The sequence below is a fragment of the Emys orbicularis genome, chromosome 5 (genome assembly GCF_028017835.1).
Source record: "Emys orbicularis isolate rEmyOrb1 chromosome 5, rEmyOrb1.hap1, whole genome shotgun sequence".
Lineage (NCBI taxonomy): Eukaryota > Metazoa > Chordata > Testudines > Emydidae > Emys > Emys orbicularis.
In genome coordinates, this window is record NC_088687.1 from 60,409,710 (window position 1) to 60,430,771 (window position 21,062).

General features: G+C 37.1%; 1 protein-coding gene across 1 annotated transcript in view; it reads right to left on the bottom strand.

Annotated features, from left to right (window-relative positions):
* LRBA (LPS responsive beige-like anchor protein) overlaps positions 1–21,062 on the bottom strand; it is a 576,728-nt gene that overhangs the window by 187,389 nt on the left and 368,277 nt on the right. The window contains 1 exon segment of the mRNA XM_065405711.1: positions 4,667–4,784. Coding sequence (XP_065261783.1) covers positions 4,667–4,784 — 118 coding nt within the window.

The window sequence follows — 21,062 nt, forward strand, 5'->3', positions numbered from 1 at the left end:
TCATGAGAAATCCCCTAGCTACCACCTGAGTGCCCAGACTAGGAAGGCGTCCAGTCTGTGATAGAAGCTTATTGAAACATCTGAGGGTGAGATTTTATCTGTAATCAGTTTTCTTACTGTATTAGGTTTAGACTTGTGTGTTTTATTTTATTTTGCTTGGTAATTCACTTTGTTCTGTCTATTATTACTTGGAACCACTTAAATACTACTTTTTGTATTTAATAAAATCACTTTTTACTTATTAATTAACCCAGAGTATGTATTAATACCTTGGGGGGGAGGCAAACAGCTGTGCATATCTCTCTATCAGTGTTATAGAGGACGAACAATTTATGAGTTTACTCTATATAAAGCTTTATACAGGGTAAAACAGATTTATTTGGGGTTTGGACCCCACTGGGAACTGGGCATCTGGGTGTTGGAGAGAGGAACACTTCTTAAGCTGTTTTCAGTTAAGCCGGCAGCTTTTTAGGGGACGTAGTTCGGACCTGGGTCTGGGTTTGGGTTTGTAGCAGGCAAGCGTGTCTGGTTCAAACCAGGCAGGGCACTGAAGTCCTAAGCTGGCAGGGAAAACAGACTCAGAGATAATCAAAGCATATCAGGTGGTAGTTCCCAAGTGGGTTTCTGTGATCCAACCCGTCACAACCTCCATATTTCATCAGGAAATTGAATTCTTCTATTCTGAGATATCGCATGGAAATAAAAATTAAAAACTATGTGATCTTGTAATGAGATCAGAAGAGGTGGACATTTATGCCCATGTGGAGTTCCATTTAAGGCCCCAATCCAGCAAAGCATTTTGAATATGCTTAATTTAGATCCAAAGGGACTACTTGAGTGCTTAAAATTTAAGCATGAGCCTCAATGCTTTGTTGGATTTGGGTCTTAACCCACACAGATCCCATGGTAAGATTAAGGCCAATTTTAAGCTATGATATAAATTCTAACAACTGCTCTTCCACTTTTAAATAATATACAAATTTCAGAAAAGTCATTTCACCTACAAAAAGTTAACCAGCTCGAGAATATTTGACATGACCTTTTTATTCCATGATTTTTTTTAAAAAATCAGTTTTATTTAAGAAAATGTGTAACCCTTTAGACGTACTTTTTGATATCTCAGTATAAATTACAATATTCAATGCACCGTTTGCAAAAGACTGGCATAGGTACAAAACCTCTAGAAAGTAAATATTTAGAAGGCCTTACATTGCTCATTAAAAGACCTCACATATAGGTTGGTTTAAATTGAAATTTAGAAAGGGAAAATACCAGAACAAAGAACTTTCCTAAAGATATACAAGAGCAGTGTTCAACCACTGAGATTTTGAGTCCATTATGATACACATGCATGCTCAAAAAAGGACTTGGAGGAAAAAAAGCAGCTCTGGCCCAAACCAACTACATGAACAAGGCAGCAATCCATACTAATGTATTATTATATCTTAAGGTAGCGCCAAGAGGCCACGCGAACGCAGGTTCCATTGTGCTAGGCACCTTTTACACACTGAATCAGACAGAGTCCCTGTTTCATAGAACTTAATCTAATCTTAATCTAAATAAACAAATCAGATAGAGGGTAGAGGAAAATGATATAGCATAGAAAAAGAGTCATGATTTGCAAACATCATGTTAGTGCCACAAATATTTTTTCTTTAAATAATTTAGATGGGTTTCTGTTAGGATGGGACTTGTCAAACAGAAAGATAAAAGAAGGGAGGGAGGACATGAGGAGTAAGCGGATGGAAGGAACTGGAGTAAACAGCCAAACAGCATAGGGGAGAGAATGTCTAGAGCAGGGGTCGGCAACCTTTCAGAAGTGGTGTGCCGAGTCTTAATTTACTCACTTTAATTTAAGGTTTCGCGTGCCAGTAATACATTTTAACGTTTTTTGAAGGTCTCTTTTTACAAGTCTAATATATAACTAAACTATTGTTGTATGTAAAGTAAATAAGGTTTTTAAAATGTTTAAGAAGCTTCATTTAAAATTAAATTAAAATGCAGAGCCCCCCCGGACCAGTGGCCAGGACCCAGGCAGTGTGAGTGCCACTGAAAATCAGCTCGTGTGCCGCCTTCGGCACACGTTCTATAGGTTGCCTACTCCGGTCCAAAGTGAAACCTACAAAAAGCAGTCGGTTGACATCATCAGTGTCCCATGGTCCCTGCTTAAAATGTTTCTGTAGTTGTTCTATCAATTTCAGTCTCTGGCTGACTCCTCCCTGCAGTTTCTTTCTAAGGCCACATGGCTAGGGGATAGGAAAGTGCCTCATAGGTCCTAGATCCTCATTATCTGACCTTAAGGAACTACACCTCTAGGTGGCAGACAGTATAGATCAGTCTCCAAAATTTATTTCTTTGACTGTCTGCTTAGAATACCAAAAATGTTTCCACCTGTGTGATGGTAATTTTTGTGAGGCGAACGCAAGTTTGCTAGGAATTGGACAGACCAACTTATTTCACATAGATCAAAACGCCATCATATGGTGTGGCACATGGATGGATTCATTCTGCTGACTGAGAGATGTAAAGCTCCATCCTTGAACTATGCAGGACCAACAAAGTGTTAAGATTTCTGAAGGTCAGCTGCACAATTTATAGCTGATACTACAGATACTGTAAAAATAATTGTGAAACAGCTTTAAGAAAGGGATTCTCAGCCTGAAGGTTGTGACTCCTCATTAGGTGTTGGGGTTGTGACTGACTACCTATCTTACCCTTCCCATTTTGCTAAGCAGGATCAGGATCATGGCTGTGTGAATAACCAATTTTTTGGTTTGGTGGCCAAAATAAACCAACAAAAGTTTGGTGTGGGCTGACCCAAAATCGAAAAAAAACCCAAAACACCCTTTTCCCAGAAAAACGTAAAAGCTAAAAATAATTTTACTTTGGGATAAACAAAACCTTTCGTTTGACTAAATGTTTTCTTTTGTTTTTGAGGGTTTCTAAACTTTTTTTATGTTTATGTAAAATACAAAATTAATCACAAACAAAAATAGGGCTTTCAAATAAAACAATGAAATTCTAAAACAGAAAGGGTCAAACCATTTTCATGTCAGAAAGGCAAAATGAACCATTCTGACATTTCCAATTTCTTTTTTAAATTCGACCTAAGCAATTCATTGAAATACATCAAAATTAGCAAATTGTTTTGGTTGAACTGAATCTGCATTTTTTGGCCAAAAAAAAAAAAAAGATTGATTTGCACAGAAAACTTCACCCAACTCTAGTCATGGCTAGACTGGTGGGGAGGATCACAGAGGAATAAGGGGGAATGGAAAGGTGGAGTATTGGCATGGAAAAAGTTGAGTACTTCTGGTATAAGGCATCAGAAATGGCAGTATAAATGGCAGAAGTCTTGAGGAAATCTTACTTGTCTACTAAACTACTGTTTCCATGCACTTTACACAGGTAGGTATGACTATCCCTTTATAAGAGCAAAACCAGATTTGAAATCAGAATTCAAACGCAGCATATGAAAATCAAATGGGTCACCCACGTGACTAGGTTTGGTCACACACTAAGAGGTGATTTTTCTTTGGTTGAATATTGCTGAATTCAAAATTACTAAGGATAAAGATCTGGGTATCACTATGGACTATTCAGTGAAACCCTGTGCTCAATGCATAGTGACAGTTTCAAGAGAAAAAAATGTTAAGACATCTGTATTCAGTTCTGGTCACCCCATCTCTAAAAAGGGAGCTGAAAATGGGGAGAGCGTGTCAGAGACTGGTGATGAAAATGATTAGAAGAATCAAGAGTTCTCTTTATGAAAAGAGGCTGAAAAGCTAGAACTATTGACTTCACAAAGGCAGATGAATTAAACAGACATAAAAGAGGCATACTAAATAATGACTAGCTTAGAAAAATTCAATCAAGCACTCCTGTTTACCCTACCTCATAATAGAAGAATAAGGAGACATGCAAAAAACAAATTTAAAACTGATAAAAGGATTTGGATTTTTACACAACAAATAATTAACCTGTGAATCTGATTGACACAACTGTCATTGAGGCCAGGAGCTTGGTAGGATTTAGTCAAGGATTAGATATTAGATATTTTTATATACATGAAAAGAATATCCAGAGTTTCACTGAACATATTATTTGTTTTTCTTTAAGACATTTAAATCCTGTAAATTATTCCATAATTGTCTATTCTGGGATTTCTTTGAAAGCACCTGGAATTGGCCACTGACAAAGACAGGATGTCAGAATATATTGGCCACTGGTCTCATTTAGTACTGCAGTTCTTATGTTCCCTTGTCCTTAATACTGCATAACCAGCAACTGTTTTCCTACCACAGGAAAATAATACTCTGTATAAATACGACAGATGAGAACACAGACATGCTTTAAGCAAAGTAAGTGTACAGAAAGTGCCAACTCAGCATTTGGATTGTAAATAGAAGCAAAAAACTTAATTGAAAATAAAGTGAGTTATGATGTTTTACCCACAAGACTTCTCTCTGGAAAGCTTTATATAGGAAAAAGTTATCCTTGAAATCTGAAGTATTTTTGTACATATAATTTCATTTTTTTAAATCAAAGACACAGCCTATATCCATTAAACAAAAACAGCAGTAAAATCTAGCCAACAAAAAGTGAAATAGCAAACACATATTGTCAAACCAAAATTCTCCATCCCTCCATTCCAATCCCTCGCTACCTCTGTTTGCCATGAAGATCTCTAATGCTGTATTTTGCAGGAGATAGCGTCGGGAAAAAATTGATCGAATCTCTGTGAACAGCCATTTTCCATGGAGTCCCTCTGTATAAGCCAGAATCTAATAAAATAAAAAGGGCCAATAAGTATTCAGGAGCAGACAGGACATTACATTATAAACAAACTATCAGTGTAGGCACCATCACATTTTTTTTCCAAAAGTACTTTTGATCCAGGAAATGTGGAATAAAATAGTTAAATCTGCAACTCCAGTAATATTTAAAAGAAAACAAAAACAAAACCTTAATTCAATCACTACATCAATAATGCACTTTCAAATTTGGAAAATATGAGAACTATATTTATGCAACTGATTTCAAAGGCTACACAATCAGACTTTTTCTAGTAAGTATTTTAGAGGCTAGCCTTTTAAAAGTGCTCAGTAACTAACAGCGCCCAATGAAAATCTGGCCACTTTATTTAGGGGCCTAAATGGGAGCCATGCTCTTTGAAAAGTCTGGCATCAATTGTTGGTGCTGAGCACTTCTGAAAATCTGCCCTTATTGTTTTTCAGGATCAAATTTTCGGTGTGTTATTTCCTAGCCAAGCATTTGTTAGAAACTGTATGAAATATGTTACATTTCAGGATTAAATGACAAATATAGTAATTTTTATGGAGGGCATTCACTTTTGACATTGGATTGATCTACATTTTATTTTAGTGTTGTAACATACAAACAAGAAAAAATACTTTTTTTTTTTTTAAATGACCTTAAAAATTGTTCCTTAAGTTTATCGTTAAGGCAATATTCATTCATTCTGGAAGTATAAAGGTTGACTGTATAAGAGGTTAAGTATCATTTTGTCAGCTAAGGTTAAACACAAACCTGCAAATGAACTCGGCATAATCTCTCTATGGAGTAAGCGGTTGTCAAAGTAACTTGTTACAATTCCTGTCATCCCAGCTGACAGACACAGATGCTTAGTCTGCCTTCACAATTCAAACTAATCCTATCTTTAGTCCTCAACCACTTTGTTTCTTTGCTGCACTAGTTTTGCCTTTTCATTTCAAAGCTTAATTATGAAGGTGTTAAGGGACAACAAGACTGGCACTTCTCTGCCCCAGTTTAACAAAGCATAAGCAACAAGAAAAACTGAACTTAGATTTGTCAACATAATTTCAATTAATACAATTATGTCTGACTTAAATCCAATAAAGCAAGGAAGGTAAATTTAAGGCTGCTAGTTGATGCCACCACAATTCTGCTTAAGCAATATAATACATTATGTTAAAAATCACTTCTTAAGACCCTCTGCAACTATTTAAAAGTGTTAAGCTAAATTCAATGCAAGAACATGAGCAAGACTTCTAATGAAATTAGCGGTCTTCAATGAGCATGTAAGGACAGATTTTGGCCACCTACCTGGATACATATGTATGTGTGCAAGTATTATTATTTATATTCCAGCAGTGTTTAGAGGCCCCAACCATTGTATACAAACATAGCATATAACACAATATCTGCCCTGAAGAGTTTACAACCTAACAAAATACAAGACAGGCAAACAAAAAACAAACAAACAAATAAGCAACAGCTCAGAAGCACAGAACTTGCAAGGTACAATGTCTCCTCATGTTTCCTCTTCAACACCACCAGCCTCCCCTCAGCTCACAATGAAAAAATCCCCCCAAATTGCTATTTTTAAATCAAATTATTGAGAGGCACATGAATGGTAACAGTGATCGGTAATGGTTCCAAACCATTTCTGAAATTGGAGATATAGTAGACTTGGGACCATGTTAACCCTTTTCTTCACCTCTCCCAGCTAACTGAAGGCAAAGTTCTCATTTACTTTACTCAGATGAAACTTCCAATAATATTTTCAAATCGAGACCTATGTCTTCAGAGATCATATTTTGGAGGGGCCAATGGAGGTAGATAGATCAAAGTGTGCAATTCACAAAATCTCTTAAGCAAGCAAAGTAAAAATAATTATGACAAGCAGCATTGCTGTATGCACACACATTTTAGAGTCAAACATCAATTACTCAGATATGAGTTAAAACAGAAACCTAAACAATTCAATCACATTAAAAGGCTAAATACTCTACTCTCCCCCAACTGGAGTCACTTATGACAATTTGTGTACAATTAAACCATCAAATGGGAAAATTTCCAATACACCTAATGATGAAAAACAAATGGATTTTTAAAACTAACTTGGACGCCTCAGAGATACTTTATATTAATGTCTTTCACAATCACGACAAAGTTATTGAATCCTATGCCAGAAAGTTTATAATAAAAACTCAGACTCAACTACAGAAACATTACCAGGCACCTCTATAACAATTCTTTATTCATTACAAATAGTTATCAGGAGTGAGAAGCAGCTGAGGCCTAGCTGAGCAAGACCTTCATTTCTTGTTGGAATACTATCTGCCTGGTCTGTAGCTTCACTTCAAAGTCTCTGGAGTTCAATTAAAACTGGATTAGGTGGAAGCAGACCTTCTTTGGGACTTTCTGTTCTCTGAAACTCCACACATACTGACAGCACCCTAGACAAAGGTCTAGCCCTCCAATGAACCAGTTGCTATGGAAACTGCATCATTACCATTGCTCTGCAGTCATCATACCAACTATAGTAGTTTGAAAGATACAGAACACACACTCTTCTTCAATGTTTTTTACTACATATTTCTTATAAAAACCTGGACCCTTCCTTTGTTCTATCATTTCCAGACTCAGAACATTTGATTTTACCAATAGCTCACATTTCAGAAATATGAAGTATTTTCAGAAATCATTAAAGCAAATATAAAAAAATAAAGTCAGAATTTGTATTCTATTAAAAAGGGAGCAAAAATGTTTCATCTGTCTTACTTTCTTTGAAATTTTTAATTTTATAATTACAACTTTTGAAAATTAACGATAGTTTCCCTTAAAAAAACAACAACATATCTCTTTCATTCATATGCCAGATAATATAGGATTTTGTTAATGTAAAGAAAGCTTCTTTATTGTTGCACAATAACCTAAGTTTAAAAGGTGACTATTATGGTTCTAAGGCTTTTTCCTTCATTGCCAATCATTTTGGAGTAACACTTCTAAAACAAAGAGAGGCTAATGTGACTGCATATTCTAATTTAATCTTCACAAATGATATAACCTCCCATCTCAAGAAAAGAAATGGAGAACTATTTCTAGGATTTTACCATTTAATGGCTTTAACACAGAGTTTCAAGACTGAATAGGCAATAAAGATATTTTTATCAGACATTAAAGAAAGAGTACACAACTTAATAGAAGGGTTCAAAACGCTTATGCTAAACGATGGGTTACTCTAAAATTCCAGGTTACAAAAACATCCTGTGCAAGCTGATACATATATAGGCTTTAGGGATACAATGTAAACAAATAGCATGACAATGATAAACACCATCAGTTTATGTTCACCTCAGTACAATACCCTCAAGTCATCTCAAACAATATAGACTAAGGCCCGATCCTGCAATCATATCAATTTGGGTGGACCTTTGCACAGCCCTACTGAAGTCAATGATATTCCGCATGGGTGCAGGACACTACCGGAGAAACTGAAGACAGAAAAATGAGGGGCAATTAGCCCCTGACTTGAACTTACATTTTAGGCCCTGATTTTGTAATTAGAGTTGCCTGGACAGTCAGTGTTGGCCTCCAGTTAAGACTATATATAGACAAACAGTTCACTTAATGATGCATGGTAACTATGAATCTATATGTGCTAGTTTCACAGCAGTAAAGTACCTGCCCCTACACTGTTCTGCCATCTTGCAACGTGAACAAAAAAAGCCCTAAAACTAACTTTTTTTTTCCTTCAAAAAAACTGCTTGAAAGATTAAGAACATAAGAACGGCCATACTAGGTCAGACCAAAGGTTCATCTAGACCAGTATCCTGTCTTCCAACAGTGGCCAATGCCAGGTGCCCCAGAGGGAATGAACAGAATAGGTAATCATCAAGTGATCCATCCCCTGTCGCCCATTCCCACTTCTGGCAAACAGAGGCTAGGGACAGCATCCCTGCCCATCCTGATGAATAGCCATTGATGGACCTATCCTCCATGAATTTATCTAGGGTTTTAACCCTGTTATAGTCTTGGCCTTCACAACATCCTCTGGAAAGGAGTTCCACAGGTTGACTGTGCATTGTGTGAAGAAATACTTCCTTTTGTTTGTTTTAAACCTGCTGCCTATTAATTTCATTTGGTGACCCTTAGTTCTTGTGTTATGAGAAGGAGTAAATAACACTTCCTTATTTACTTTCTCCACAACAGTCATTATAGTATCGATTATCATCATAGCAGTCCAACAACAGTATCTCTCCATGTTGTATTAAAACATGGGGTCATATTAATTAAATTGTTACAATTTTAAAGATGTACTATTATACTCCATAATAAAAAAATCTTTTCTTAAAGGTTAAAAGAACAACATTTTATTTTAAATTTTAAGCAAACCAATCAACTATCGTATATTCAGTTTTAGAATAAAGTATTATTGATCTTGAAAATGTGACTTCTCTAGAGGTAATTAAGTCTGCAAATGGGTTATAGAACTGAACAGTAATTGAATAATTACATCATTTTTATGTGCCAGACAGCTTAAGTATCACAAGTAAAATAAAAACCAAATAACTGATTTCAACAGCTGCCTCATATTTTTATATTTTGTACTCCAAAATGAAATGTCTGTTTGAAATCCATTCCTAAAATAGCCATATATTGTGTGCATTCAGAATAATAATACATTTGCATTTCTGTTTTTGTTTGTTATACATTTGTATAGTAAATTATTGCTCTGACAAACCAAAGTATGATGGTTATAGTAACCTTAATCTTTTTATGTCAAGTTTGTATAGAAAGTTATGAGCTTGCAAGGAGCTAGATTTTTTTACAAAAACTGACATATGATCATATGTAACTGGCTCTCGATCACAGTATTTAAGCCATATAATTGTAGCTTATAGTTATGTAGGATTTGTTACTAAAACAAAGTCTTACTGTGCTTCTTACTTAATAAAGTCCAAACACAACTGACCTAGTACCAAAAAAATTATGTTAATGATAATTTAAGAATGCATAACTGCTCTTAAACATCACAGGGCTCATTGGCATCATTTTAGATTTGTCATTTAACACACTGCCAGAACAAAACAGAAAAAAAAATCATATGGGGGGGCGGGGGGTAAGCAGTAAGAAAATGGTTTATTTTATTCAATTGTCAAACATTTACTCAAGCAGCTGCTGAATTCTGCATTCTAGCAGTCTCCCCTCCACCCCCACTACAGTCTGATATACCATTCTATTCCACATTTTCATGGGTGACAAATTCAATTAAACATATTCATTACTTTAATGTTCCACTTGGCAGTTTTAGCCAGTATAAAGAATTAAAAATAAATAAATAAATGTTATGTGACCTTTGTATCGATCAGACTAAAATGGTTTAAGCCTGGTTGTGGGTGGTGGAGGGTTGGGGGGGAAAAAACTCTTATGTTTTCTCTTCCAATTACTGGAGGAGATGATAAAACCACAGCAAATGATGTATCAGCTCATTTTATCTTATCGCTTTGGGGCTAGGTGACAATGAAGTTCATATTTCACTGGTTCCCATTGAAGATTGTGAAAATTACTTGCCCTTATGACCTGAAATTTCACTAGAAGACAGAAATTTCTCTTCTGCAAAGTAATGCAATTTTTCAGATGTCAACCTTTAGCCCAGCTTTAAAAATTAATTTCATTTATATTAACCAATGATATTGATATTTTCACAGAACACTCTTTGATACATGAAGCACTGACTGGCAAATTGATGTTGTTTTAGATGTGTAAAACTATTTGATTTTAAGCTGCTGTTACAGATTTACAACAAACTGAAATTCCTATATAATATATATTTGTTCTGGTCTGATGCACCTCAAAGCCCCTGGCCTGTAACTAATTCAGAGTCCTTAGTTAGGACTTTATTCCTAATCCTGCTCGTATTTAGAAGAATTTGCATAGTAAAGGATATACAAATAAAAAAACCCTTTCTTTAAAAATAAATAAGTCATATGCTGCCAGAGGCGGACATGTGCTTGATGAGGTGCAAAACACCTTTAAGCCTTTAAAAATGGTAGAGAAATACTCAGCTGTGTTTACTGAGATTGAATCCCACTCAAAAAGAAAAATTAATGCAGGCCCAAGTGTCTAAAGAGGTTCATTCATTAAGAGCAGAAAGGAACCCAATGAACAGGACCTACCCATAGGTTTGCTTGTTTGTTTTTAAATTAGAATAGGAAAATTTTATTCATAACCTTTTCTTAAAGTCAGTAGGGTGCTCCTGGCTTGACACACCTCACAATGGCTCCTCAATGGGCCTCCAAGTTTAGTACAGATGTCAGCACCCCATGTCCTATCTCCTCCTCTGTACCCAGTAGCTGGTGTAAAGAATCATTTCTTTGAGCTGAAGTGACCCATACCCTAGCTGGTCTGTAGTGAACAGGACCAGTGGGTAAAACTCCTTGCCATTGGTAGAAGAGGTTGATATGAAAAAACAAAACAGGGATTGGCTGCTTCATGTGACTGATAATGGGACACAGAGCCTTTAGTTACTACATCACCAGTTCAAACTTTTCTCAGCAGAGAACTGGCGGTTACCAAGACAAAGGATACAGACTGATAAATGAAGACTTTACTTTTCAGCTGGGACAAGAGAATGAAGAACGAGGTAATTATCTATGAGTGCCATGATCTCTTCATCTTAATCAAGATGGTGTACACCTTTTGGATATGGGGAGATAATATGCTCAACATATATATCTTAATATAGAATGAGGTCTGGTTGCTAGTGGTGTATAACAGTTAAGACAATTTGTCCTGGGAAAAAGCTGTTTGATTTCTCTCAGCAACGACATAATTAATCAAAGTTTTGGTTGGTTCTCCCAACTGTGCCAGGTCAGGATTTGGAGTAACACCTCTTTGTTGCAGATTAGACATCAGGCTCCTTCAAGAAGAAAGGGAGTTGGATTTTCAGGGAGCCCTAAATTTTTATAAGACCAGCCTGAGGCCTTGGCTTAGAAAGCCTCAGTGGATGTGCCTGAGTGGCACTTAGGCATTAGTAGGATCTGCACATTGAAGGATAGAGAAGGTCAATAACTACTTGGGATGGCTACAGCCTTCCTCCTTTCACTGCTGCCAGACCAAGTTGCCTTTAGGAATTAACAGTACCAAATTTTAAATAAAAGGCTTAATACAGTTGCAGCTACTTAGCCAAAAGATACTAATTTCTGTCTCCATTTTCATTCACTTCCTGCCACTCAGTGTCTACATCACCAATTCAAAGACAGTCCAGATTGGTAGTGACCAAACTTGCTGTTATCCAACAGCTGTTCAGTGGCATACGTGAAACAAATTGATAGTCTCAATCTGCTTCCGGTGAACATGTGTGAAAGTTACAACAACCACTTGGCTCAGACTCAGAGGTCAAAAACTTTGAAGCTACAAAGTACTAATTAACAATTACTACTACTGAGACAACTAAGTGCATCCCTTCAAAGGTGGTCTCTCTTCAACATCTGAGGTATATTAGAAGGAGGTGTGGAAAAACAGGTGCTGCTGCTGCTTCCCACCCCATGGATAGAAGCCTTCAGTCTCTAGAGCTGTCAATGCAGCACTTACCACAAGCACTAAATTCCCTTTCTATTAAAAAAAAAAAAAAATCAGAAATTCTTGCCTGCTCTCTAGGATGTTCTGTTGGACAAATAGTTCTCTAGGCAACCTCTGTCTTTGCCTCAGACACAATGATATTTGTCTTATCTACAACACATTTCTGTACGTAACCAGCAAAAAAATTGCAGCAATGCTTTTGGGTCATCAGAAAAAAAAAAACACACTACAACAACTATGATATTCCCAACCGAAACGTCTGTCTGTCCACTCAGACTGTATCTGCAGCCTACATACACAAGGAAGAAGAATGGTGATTATATGTAGCTTTGACAGAGTTTCCCTTCAGTACTTGTCACAGCATTCACAATATTAGTTACACCACTTTCACATATCCAATAAACTAAAAGGACTGCAAAAAGACTAAAACACATCTCTTAATGCACAAACAATAGTTAATGGGAATAAACTGCATTTAAATGAATGTATTGGGTGATCTCTGTTGAGACTTCCAGATTAAAATGTGAACCATTGTTTCTTTAGGGAAAAAACATGTTTAAAACCAAAGCTGAACAAATGTATGATCATGTATGGATTCAGATACACAGAAAAACATTTGCTTGAATGATCAAGAGTAGTTTGTTTATAGACCTACATACACACTAGGTGAAGGCCTATGCTGTTGTACCGGTGTAATTCATAAAATGTAAAAAAGTCAAAAATGGCTGAGAGCTTAAAAATCTGCCAGTAACAGACTGTAAATCCCAGTGATGACTGAACCTGGTGATATGCTGAAACAAGAGCTCTCAACCCTGCTTGTAGCTGTCTCCATGCTTCACACTGATTCAACAAATATTCTAGGCTTCCAAGTGAGGCATAGAGAGTGACAATCCTGTAATCTTATCATATAGACATAAGAGAGGGGAAAGGGAGGAGAGAGAGAGCATGCTCACGCACACAAACAAACAAGATTATGTTAATGTAGGAGGAACATAGGAATTCCCTTAGTGGCCCAGATCCAAAATACATCCAAACCAGTATCCTGTTTCCAACAGTGGCTAGTACCAGTTGCTTCAGAGGAAGGTGTAAGATCCCTGCAGTAGCAAATGTGGGATAATCTGCCTCTCACATTAAATCTCAACTTGGTCTCTCTACTAGTAACAGTTAGAGACTGGCTTAAGCCCTGAAGTATTATAGCCCTTCCAAAATCATTACATTTGATTATAACAACTCTGGATATTCTTGCAATACATAAAAATGTCCAATTCTTTTTTGAATCTTACTAAGTTCTTGGCCTCAGTGATTTCACACGATAATTAGTTCCAGGTTAATTATACTTTGTGTGGAAAAAGTATTTCTGTTTATCAGTTCTGAAAGTGCCAAATTTCATTTCCAGTGAATGTCCCCTTTTTCTTGGGTCATGAAACAGGATGTATCTGTTAAGGCTCTTCAGGTCCAGTTTATCCCTAGATAATAGTAATTCCTTAAGTTCTTTGCATCAAATGCTTGAAGCAGAGAAGTAGGACAATGCAGATGGTACAGGTGATGTCTCACCATACATGATTCATCACTCATTGTGTGGATGGGGTTGGCGGGGCGGGGTGGGCAGGGGACAAAGAATGCTTATGCCATGATTACTCTGCTTGGATTCTGTGCCTTATCTTGTCTGGGTTGGCTGTGAGCTGCTCCGTAGCCCAGAATCTCTGTAGCATCAAGAACTACAACTAATTCCACTCCTCCTAACTCTGCTCCTGTCCCCAGGGCTTGTAGAGACTGGGAGAGAACACAATGCATTCTATGTTGCCTTACATTGCTCAGGCATTTGAAGGGGTTCTCCCCAAATACTGGTGGCTCATTTATAGCTCCACCAAAGCAGCATATAGAGACCAGAGAAGGGGTCAGATACAGTGCCTATGGTCACTAAAGAAACACAGCCACCAAACATACATGAACTGAGTAAGAATCACATGTCCTGCAAGAGTAGATACATTTCTGGAGCAAGAGGACTGACCACATCTATCAACCTTAAGGGTTTTTACTATGGCCCATCATTATAGGAGCTCAGCAGCTGTCCTTTTAGGATCATTCATTTAAATAATTTGATATATTAAAAATCAACATATCACACAGTCATGGAGAATTAAGGGCAATATGGAGCAGAGGGTTAATATAACAGCTGCTGGCTTTCACCTTTGTAGGATGTAAAATAAATGTAATAGGCCTTGATTCTTCAAGCAGATGTGCTAATGCAGACACCTTTCTCCCAGGGCTGTTTAATACCCAGACACTATAGGCTTGTGACTAGAGCTTCTGGAGTTACGTGGTGAGGTGATAATCACATCTTTCAATCTTCCAAGCAATTGGGAAAAAAAGAGAGTTGGAAAATGTGACTCGAGCGTAACAATGTCTGCTTCGGACTGCAGACAGCCTTAAAAAACAACTCTGAAGTTATGAACTGCCCTATGAATCTCAATGGGAGGTTAAGTTAGCGACTGACTGCTTGAAAGGAGGGAGGGCAATAGAAGCCATCTACATGGCCCCAACAAAGGATTCTATATGACACGAGAAGAGAGGGTAGTGAGGTCAGCCCACCAACCCAAGAAGATACAGCCTGGCTGCCAGAGAAAGTACTGAGGTGCCTCCTTGTTACCACTCCTGTCTCTTAGAGGGTAAGAAGGGGCTGCTACCAATGTAACCCCCAAAACAAAGTGGGGCCAGTTGCAACTCTTGAGAGAGACATGGAGGCCTCATGTTGCCCCTGCATCTCTGAGAAAGGAGAAACCTTTCTGCCACTGCCATTCCAGGTAAGGGACAGGGCCATGGCATCAGGATTGGGGCTATCGGCTATAGACAATATCCTGGTGTATCAAGGGCCTAAGATTGCTTTAATTTGGCCTTGCCCTTATAGATAGAGGTCTATAAAATTGTGTCTGGTGTGGAGGAAGTGAATAGGAAAGTGTTTCATATAATACAAGAACCAAGGGTCACTCAATTAAATTAATAGGCAGCAGATTTAAAACAAACACAAGGAACACATAGTCAACCTGTGGAACTTGTTGCCAGGGGGTGTAATGAAGGCCAAAAGTATAATTGGGATCAAAAAAGAATAAGAGAAGTTCATAAAGGATAGCCAAGATGGTCAGGGATGCAACCCCATGCTCTGGGTGTCCCTAAGCCTCTGACTGCCTGAAGCTGGGCCTGGAAGATAGGGGATGGATCACTTGATAATTGTTCTATTCTGTTCATTCCCTCTGAAGCACCTGGTACTGGCAACTGTCAGAAGACAGGATACTGGGCTAGATGATCTGTCCTAGAATGGTCATTCTTGTGTTCTTAAGTTTGAAGTACAGGATATATAGTTAATTTATATATTTATGGCACCTGGAAGATGAGAGAAAAACTACCTCATTTCTGGGAGAGGAGTGTATCATTCCCCACAAGGGTTAGAAACAAATTCACAAGTATAAAGTTTTCGGACTTCACCCATGAAGATATCAGTATCTCTGCACAAGATGTTGTGGAGTGGGTATGGGGCCTCACAAAGGGATAGGTATGTCTGTGAGGGCAGTCAGTTTGGTGGCTGTCGCAGAAGCCCTCATTATTGAGGACTCGATGAAGATTAAGGGACAAAGAGATTAGTCCCTTCTTCCAACAGTATTCAAGGACTATCTGTTTTGATGGTTGGGATTTTTCAGTGTGGTAAAGTAATACAACTTCAGTGTCTAGCACAAATAGTATCATTAACATGTGTTCAGGCACTCCTTTCTAGGTTCTGCAGCCATTGATTGACCGACTGATATAACATTATCTCTGGTTGGCAAATTTTGCATTTCTGATTGATTCAATGATATTTATGGATTTTAAAATACAATATAATGAAATGGTGAAAAAACAATCAATTTCAGAAAGTATAAATGTTAGCTTTTGGAACTCTCAAACACTGACTTAGACTGTTGTAGCTAAGGAACCCACTGACAGCAGTAAAACATCTAAAGATGGCAACTATCTGCTTTTCAGTGTTCCACCCAAACAGAATGCCCATGTTGATAGAGTCCACTTTGTTTTAAACATGTGTTTGCAAATCTTAAGTACTGTCATCTCATCTCCCTGTTGGAGTTTGATTGATTACTCCTTTTCCTTATGTTCATTAATCTCATCACCTTATCTTTTATACCACTTCATTTTAGCAGAAAGGCAATAATAAAACCCTCATCCATTATCCTTTTACTCATCTAGTCATGCAGAAATGGTTAATAACATTCTACAAATTGAACTTCAATCACCTCATTTTCTCCTTTGTCGAATGCACATTAAAGTATATTCCAAAAGTGCAATTTGTTTTACCAGGGAATTTGTGTTATATTGCTACAGACAACTAAAATTAAGTGTTTCTCAGTTTGGTTATTAAATATATCCAACTGTCCTTTTATCTCTGATACTAAAACATTAACTCATTTTATTAGGGTATAATAATACAAGAGCCTTATCTCCCAGAACACAGAGACATCTAGTCTGCCTAATAGTAAGTGTTATACAATGGGTCATTTATCTTTTTTTTTTTTTTTAAATTATGCTTGTGGTAGTTTATGAATTGGTACATTATTGCAGATGAAATTGCTCTCCATTTAAGAAAAGTTAATTTGTTTACATGCAGGCTTATCTTCAAATGCAAGCCCCATTAGAGAAGCGGTCTATAACTGTCAGAGCAAGTAAAAAGGGGGAATAGGTGGATACTGGAAAATTCAGCAGCACAATAATTTTATACTTCAATCACCAGTTTGTAGTTTGAAGTAATTAACAGTGTGCTAGGTCCACTTTGCAAAAAAACTGTGATCCTAAAAATGATCTGGCAATTATGTAATTTCCAGTAACAGTCTGGAAATGTTCTTCATAAACTTTTTTTTTTCATCTTTATGAACAATGATTCCTCTTTATCCATCTACGGGTCCTCAAAAATAACCACATTCTAAAAATACATGCTGGAAAGACATTGTTAATTACTGATTGTTTCTTACAGTAAAAAAATGAGAGCGCAATCCCAGAACCATTTAAGTCAATGGCAAAACTCCGATTGACTTCGGTGGGGCAGGATTTCACCCTGTGTTTACTCATGCTTTGACCATTAACTCAATGAACTGTGAAAAGCATAGGACTTCAGGTAAGGTCATGAAAACTTGTGTACTTTTACACAAATATAGCCACAATCATTTAAGAAGGCTATTACCGCTACTGTTCTATAAAGATATGTTCCCCAGTATCATTTTGCTTTCTCACTTATCTTAAGGGTTCTAACTATACATCTTCTGTGTGGCTTTGGATAATCAAATTCTGACCATAATTCTCCCTTCAATGACGGAGGGAGTTAGGTATAGTTTACTACCATAATAAATGCTTGTACTAAATACATGCTTGTAATACTGATGATTATTATAGATTTTATACATCGACATAGAATACCACCTACTTTTCATGTTGAACACAGGTATGTATGCAATTTAAGTAAATCTTCCTTGTAAAAATGTACCTGCCCCATAAATGTTGAGTATAGAGCATCTTGACACTGCTCTGTATGTACCATGTAAACACATTCAGCCCTGTCATAAGCAAGTTCTACTCCCTTTGAAGTCAATAATTCTGCCACTCAAGAGTTATGGGACAACATCTTGATGAACATACCTGAAAGTGTCAACAGCTACATTTTCACTTTCTTGGTTCACCCTGTGCAATATGAGATCCTGATGTAAAAACAAACCAACCAGCTCCAAACCCAGTACATGCAATTGCCATATATTCATTGCAAAGCTACTGAATTTAACAGAACATTAATCGCTACCAAAGCCAAAATTTTCAAATATAGGTGCTTAAGGTTAGGTTTCTAAATCCATATTCAGGCACCTAAGTGAAAGTGTCCCAATTATCACAGGATGTGATCTGAGGATTATGGTAACTAAAAGAGATCCTAAGCATCACCTGAAATGATGTAATTTTTTCAGTCTGCTCACTTTCTAGAATGGTACAAGTTAAGTCACTTCATTTAGGCATCTTCTGTTTTGAAAGCTTTCACACCTCTTTTTAAATGAGTCACATAACAGAGATCTTCAACATGCTTTCTATTTTTTGAACATCTGCCTTAATAAGATGTAAATAAAAGAGCCATTTACATTCCTCATGACAGAGTATAGTTTTGGGAAAATTGTACAAATCTGATATAAATTGGGAATAAGAGATAGCAGGATACAATCTTAAGGATCCTTTAAATTGCTGGCTATAGTTTCCTAGTAAAAATTTAAGTTTATACTATACAAATTTAACTCATTTGGCTCATTTTATGCTTTTTCAAAGTAAACTAGTGATGATACACTACTCTGATGTGACAATATATTGCAGGAATATATGAACAAGAGAGTAGTAAGCAAGTCTACATAAGTCTTGATTCTAATCTCTAACCACATCCCTGTACAATATAACATGTCTCAGAGTAGCAGCCGTGTTAGTCTGTATCCGCAAAAATAACAGGAGTACTTGTGGCACCTTAGAGACTAACAAATTTATTAGAGCATAAGCTTTCGTGGGCTACAACCCACTTCTTCGGATGCATATAGAGTGAACCATATATTGAGGAGATATATATACACACACATACAGAGAGCATGAACAGGTGGGAGTTGTCTTACCAACTCTGAGAGGCCAATTAAGTAAGAGAAAAAAAAAAACAAAAAAAAAAAAACAAAAAAAAAAACTTTTGAAGTGATAATCAAGATGGTTCAGTACAGATTATCACTTCAAAAGTTTTTTTTTTTTTTTTTCTCTTACTTAATTGGCCTCTCAGAGTTGGTAAGACAACTCCCACCTGTTCATGCTCTCTGTATGTGTGTGTATATATATCTCCTCAATATATGGTTCACTCTATATGCATCCGAAGAAGTGGGTTGTAGCCCACGAAAGCTTATGCTCTAATAAATTTGTTAGTCTCTAAGGTGCCACAAGTACTCCTGTTAATATAACATGTCATCACCCATAAGTAAATGAGTTCATCAATTTAATGAGGAGTCAGACAAATCGGCTGTCTAATGAGCACTCAAACTGATGTGGCAAGGGTTCTGCTCCAGTGCTGACAAAATCACTTTGATGAAACTGTGACAAAAGCACCAAAGCACATTTACCTGCAACTAATCAACATTAAATGATAATCAGTATTTGCAAACTATATAGTGAAACGCTTTTTTGTGTCCGCGATTTTTGGGAGAGTGGGGAATGGTCTTAAATTCATTTACTTTGAGTATGCCAAGAGAATTTCCAAAAGCAGGTAGCCATGCTTCCCAATTTTACAAACATGCCATGTTCTAGTGTAAATACAAGGTAAATTAAAATATTTTCCAGCCTTGGGAGTGAGTCAGGAAAGTAACACTGGTCTCTTGTTAAAAACAAATAGTAAAGATTTAACTCTAATTTTCAAATGAACAGTAATGGCCCCACACTTGTTTCCCAACCCTGTGTTCCTGAGCAGCAAAAACACAGGGGGCAGGAAAGGGGAAATGTACCTAACAAGTATGTTACCAATCACTGCTGTTATGCATAAATTCTTAAATCTTTGTCCACAACCACTCAGAGGAATTTCTGATGGCCAAGACTAGCCAATTATTGTGCAGTCTAGTTTCAAAGGGCAGGGGCCATGATTGGCTAGACAAGTGGAGTAAAGGGTTAAAAAAAACTAGTGGGTTAAAAATGCTAAACCATATGGGTAAAAAAATGCTATGAGCTTGCCATTATTTATTTTAAAAAATAGGACTAAAACATAGCCTGTATCTGAGTCTCCCAGTGTGGTTTGTGTCAGACTTACATCATCTGTTTAGACTAAATTCCATAGGGCAACAGGAGCATCTTGTACAGTGCTAAGCACAGGGGTGTTATTTAAATAATAAGTGACACAGAGGTAGCACAGCAATGTCTTTTACCTGCCAGATCCCCAATTACACAATTACCCCAAAATGGCATTGACAGTGTCATGGTCATATACATCATACAGCCAGGCACTAACTCATTTACCAGAATGCATATCTCAATCTTTTTTTCTTGTATTCTATAGAGGTTTTGTGCTTTAAATGATGATATTTCTTCTTCATATAAAAAAGTTCTATCTTTTAATAGCTGATTGCTATTGTACAGGTATTACTGCACAAATGGTTAGGAAATTTATCAGCAGTATCCATCTGGATACTTGGGAAGAAGCCGTTCTTAGGTCTTCAAGGTCTAGACACAGACTTAGGAAACAGTAGAAAATACTGACTTCTGCTGAAGGGCAGACAACACTAAGAGCTCATCCTAGTTCTTGTGCAGGGGATTAATGGAACTGCTGAGCACAGGGATGTGAATCAAAGCACGGGAACTTGAGGCTTGGATCCTTAAAATGGTAATCCTAAAAAACCATCCAGAGATCATGTAAAGGGATTGTTCTAGGGTAAGACTAGAGAGCATTCAGAAGGCAAACAACTCACCACTTGTTTAGTTATAATAGACAATATTTTCCAAGTTACAAAGAAAAATTACCGTATATACTCAATCATAAGCCAGTTCGTTTATAAGCTGACCCCCACCCCAGATGGATAAATAAAAATGGAAAATTTTTATGACCCGTTCATAAGCTGACCCTATAATTCAGGGATCAGCAAACTTTGCCTCCCAGGCAATCAGGATAAGCCGCTGGCGGGCCG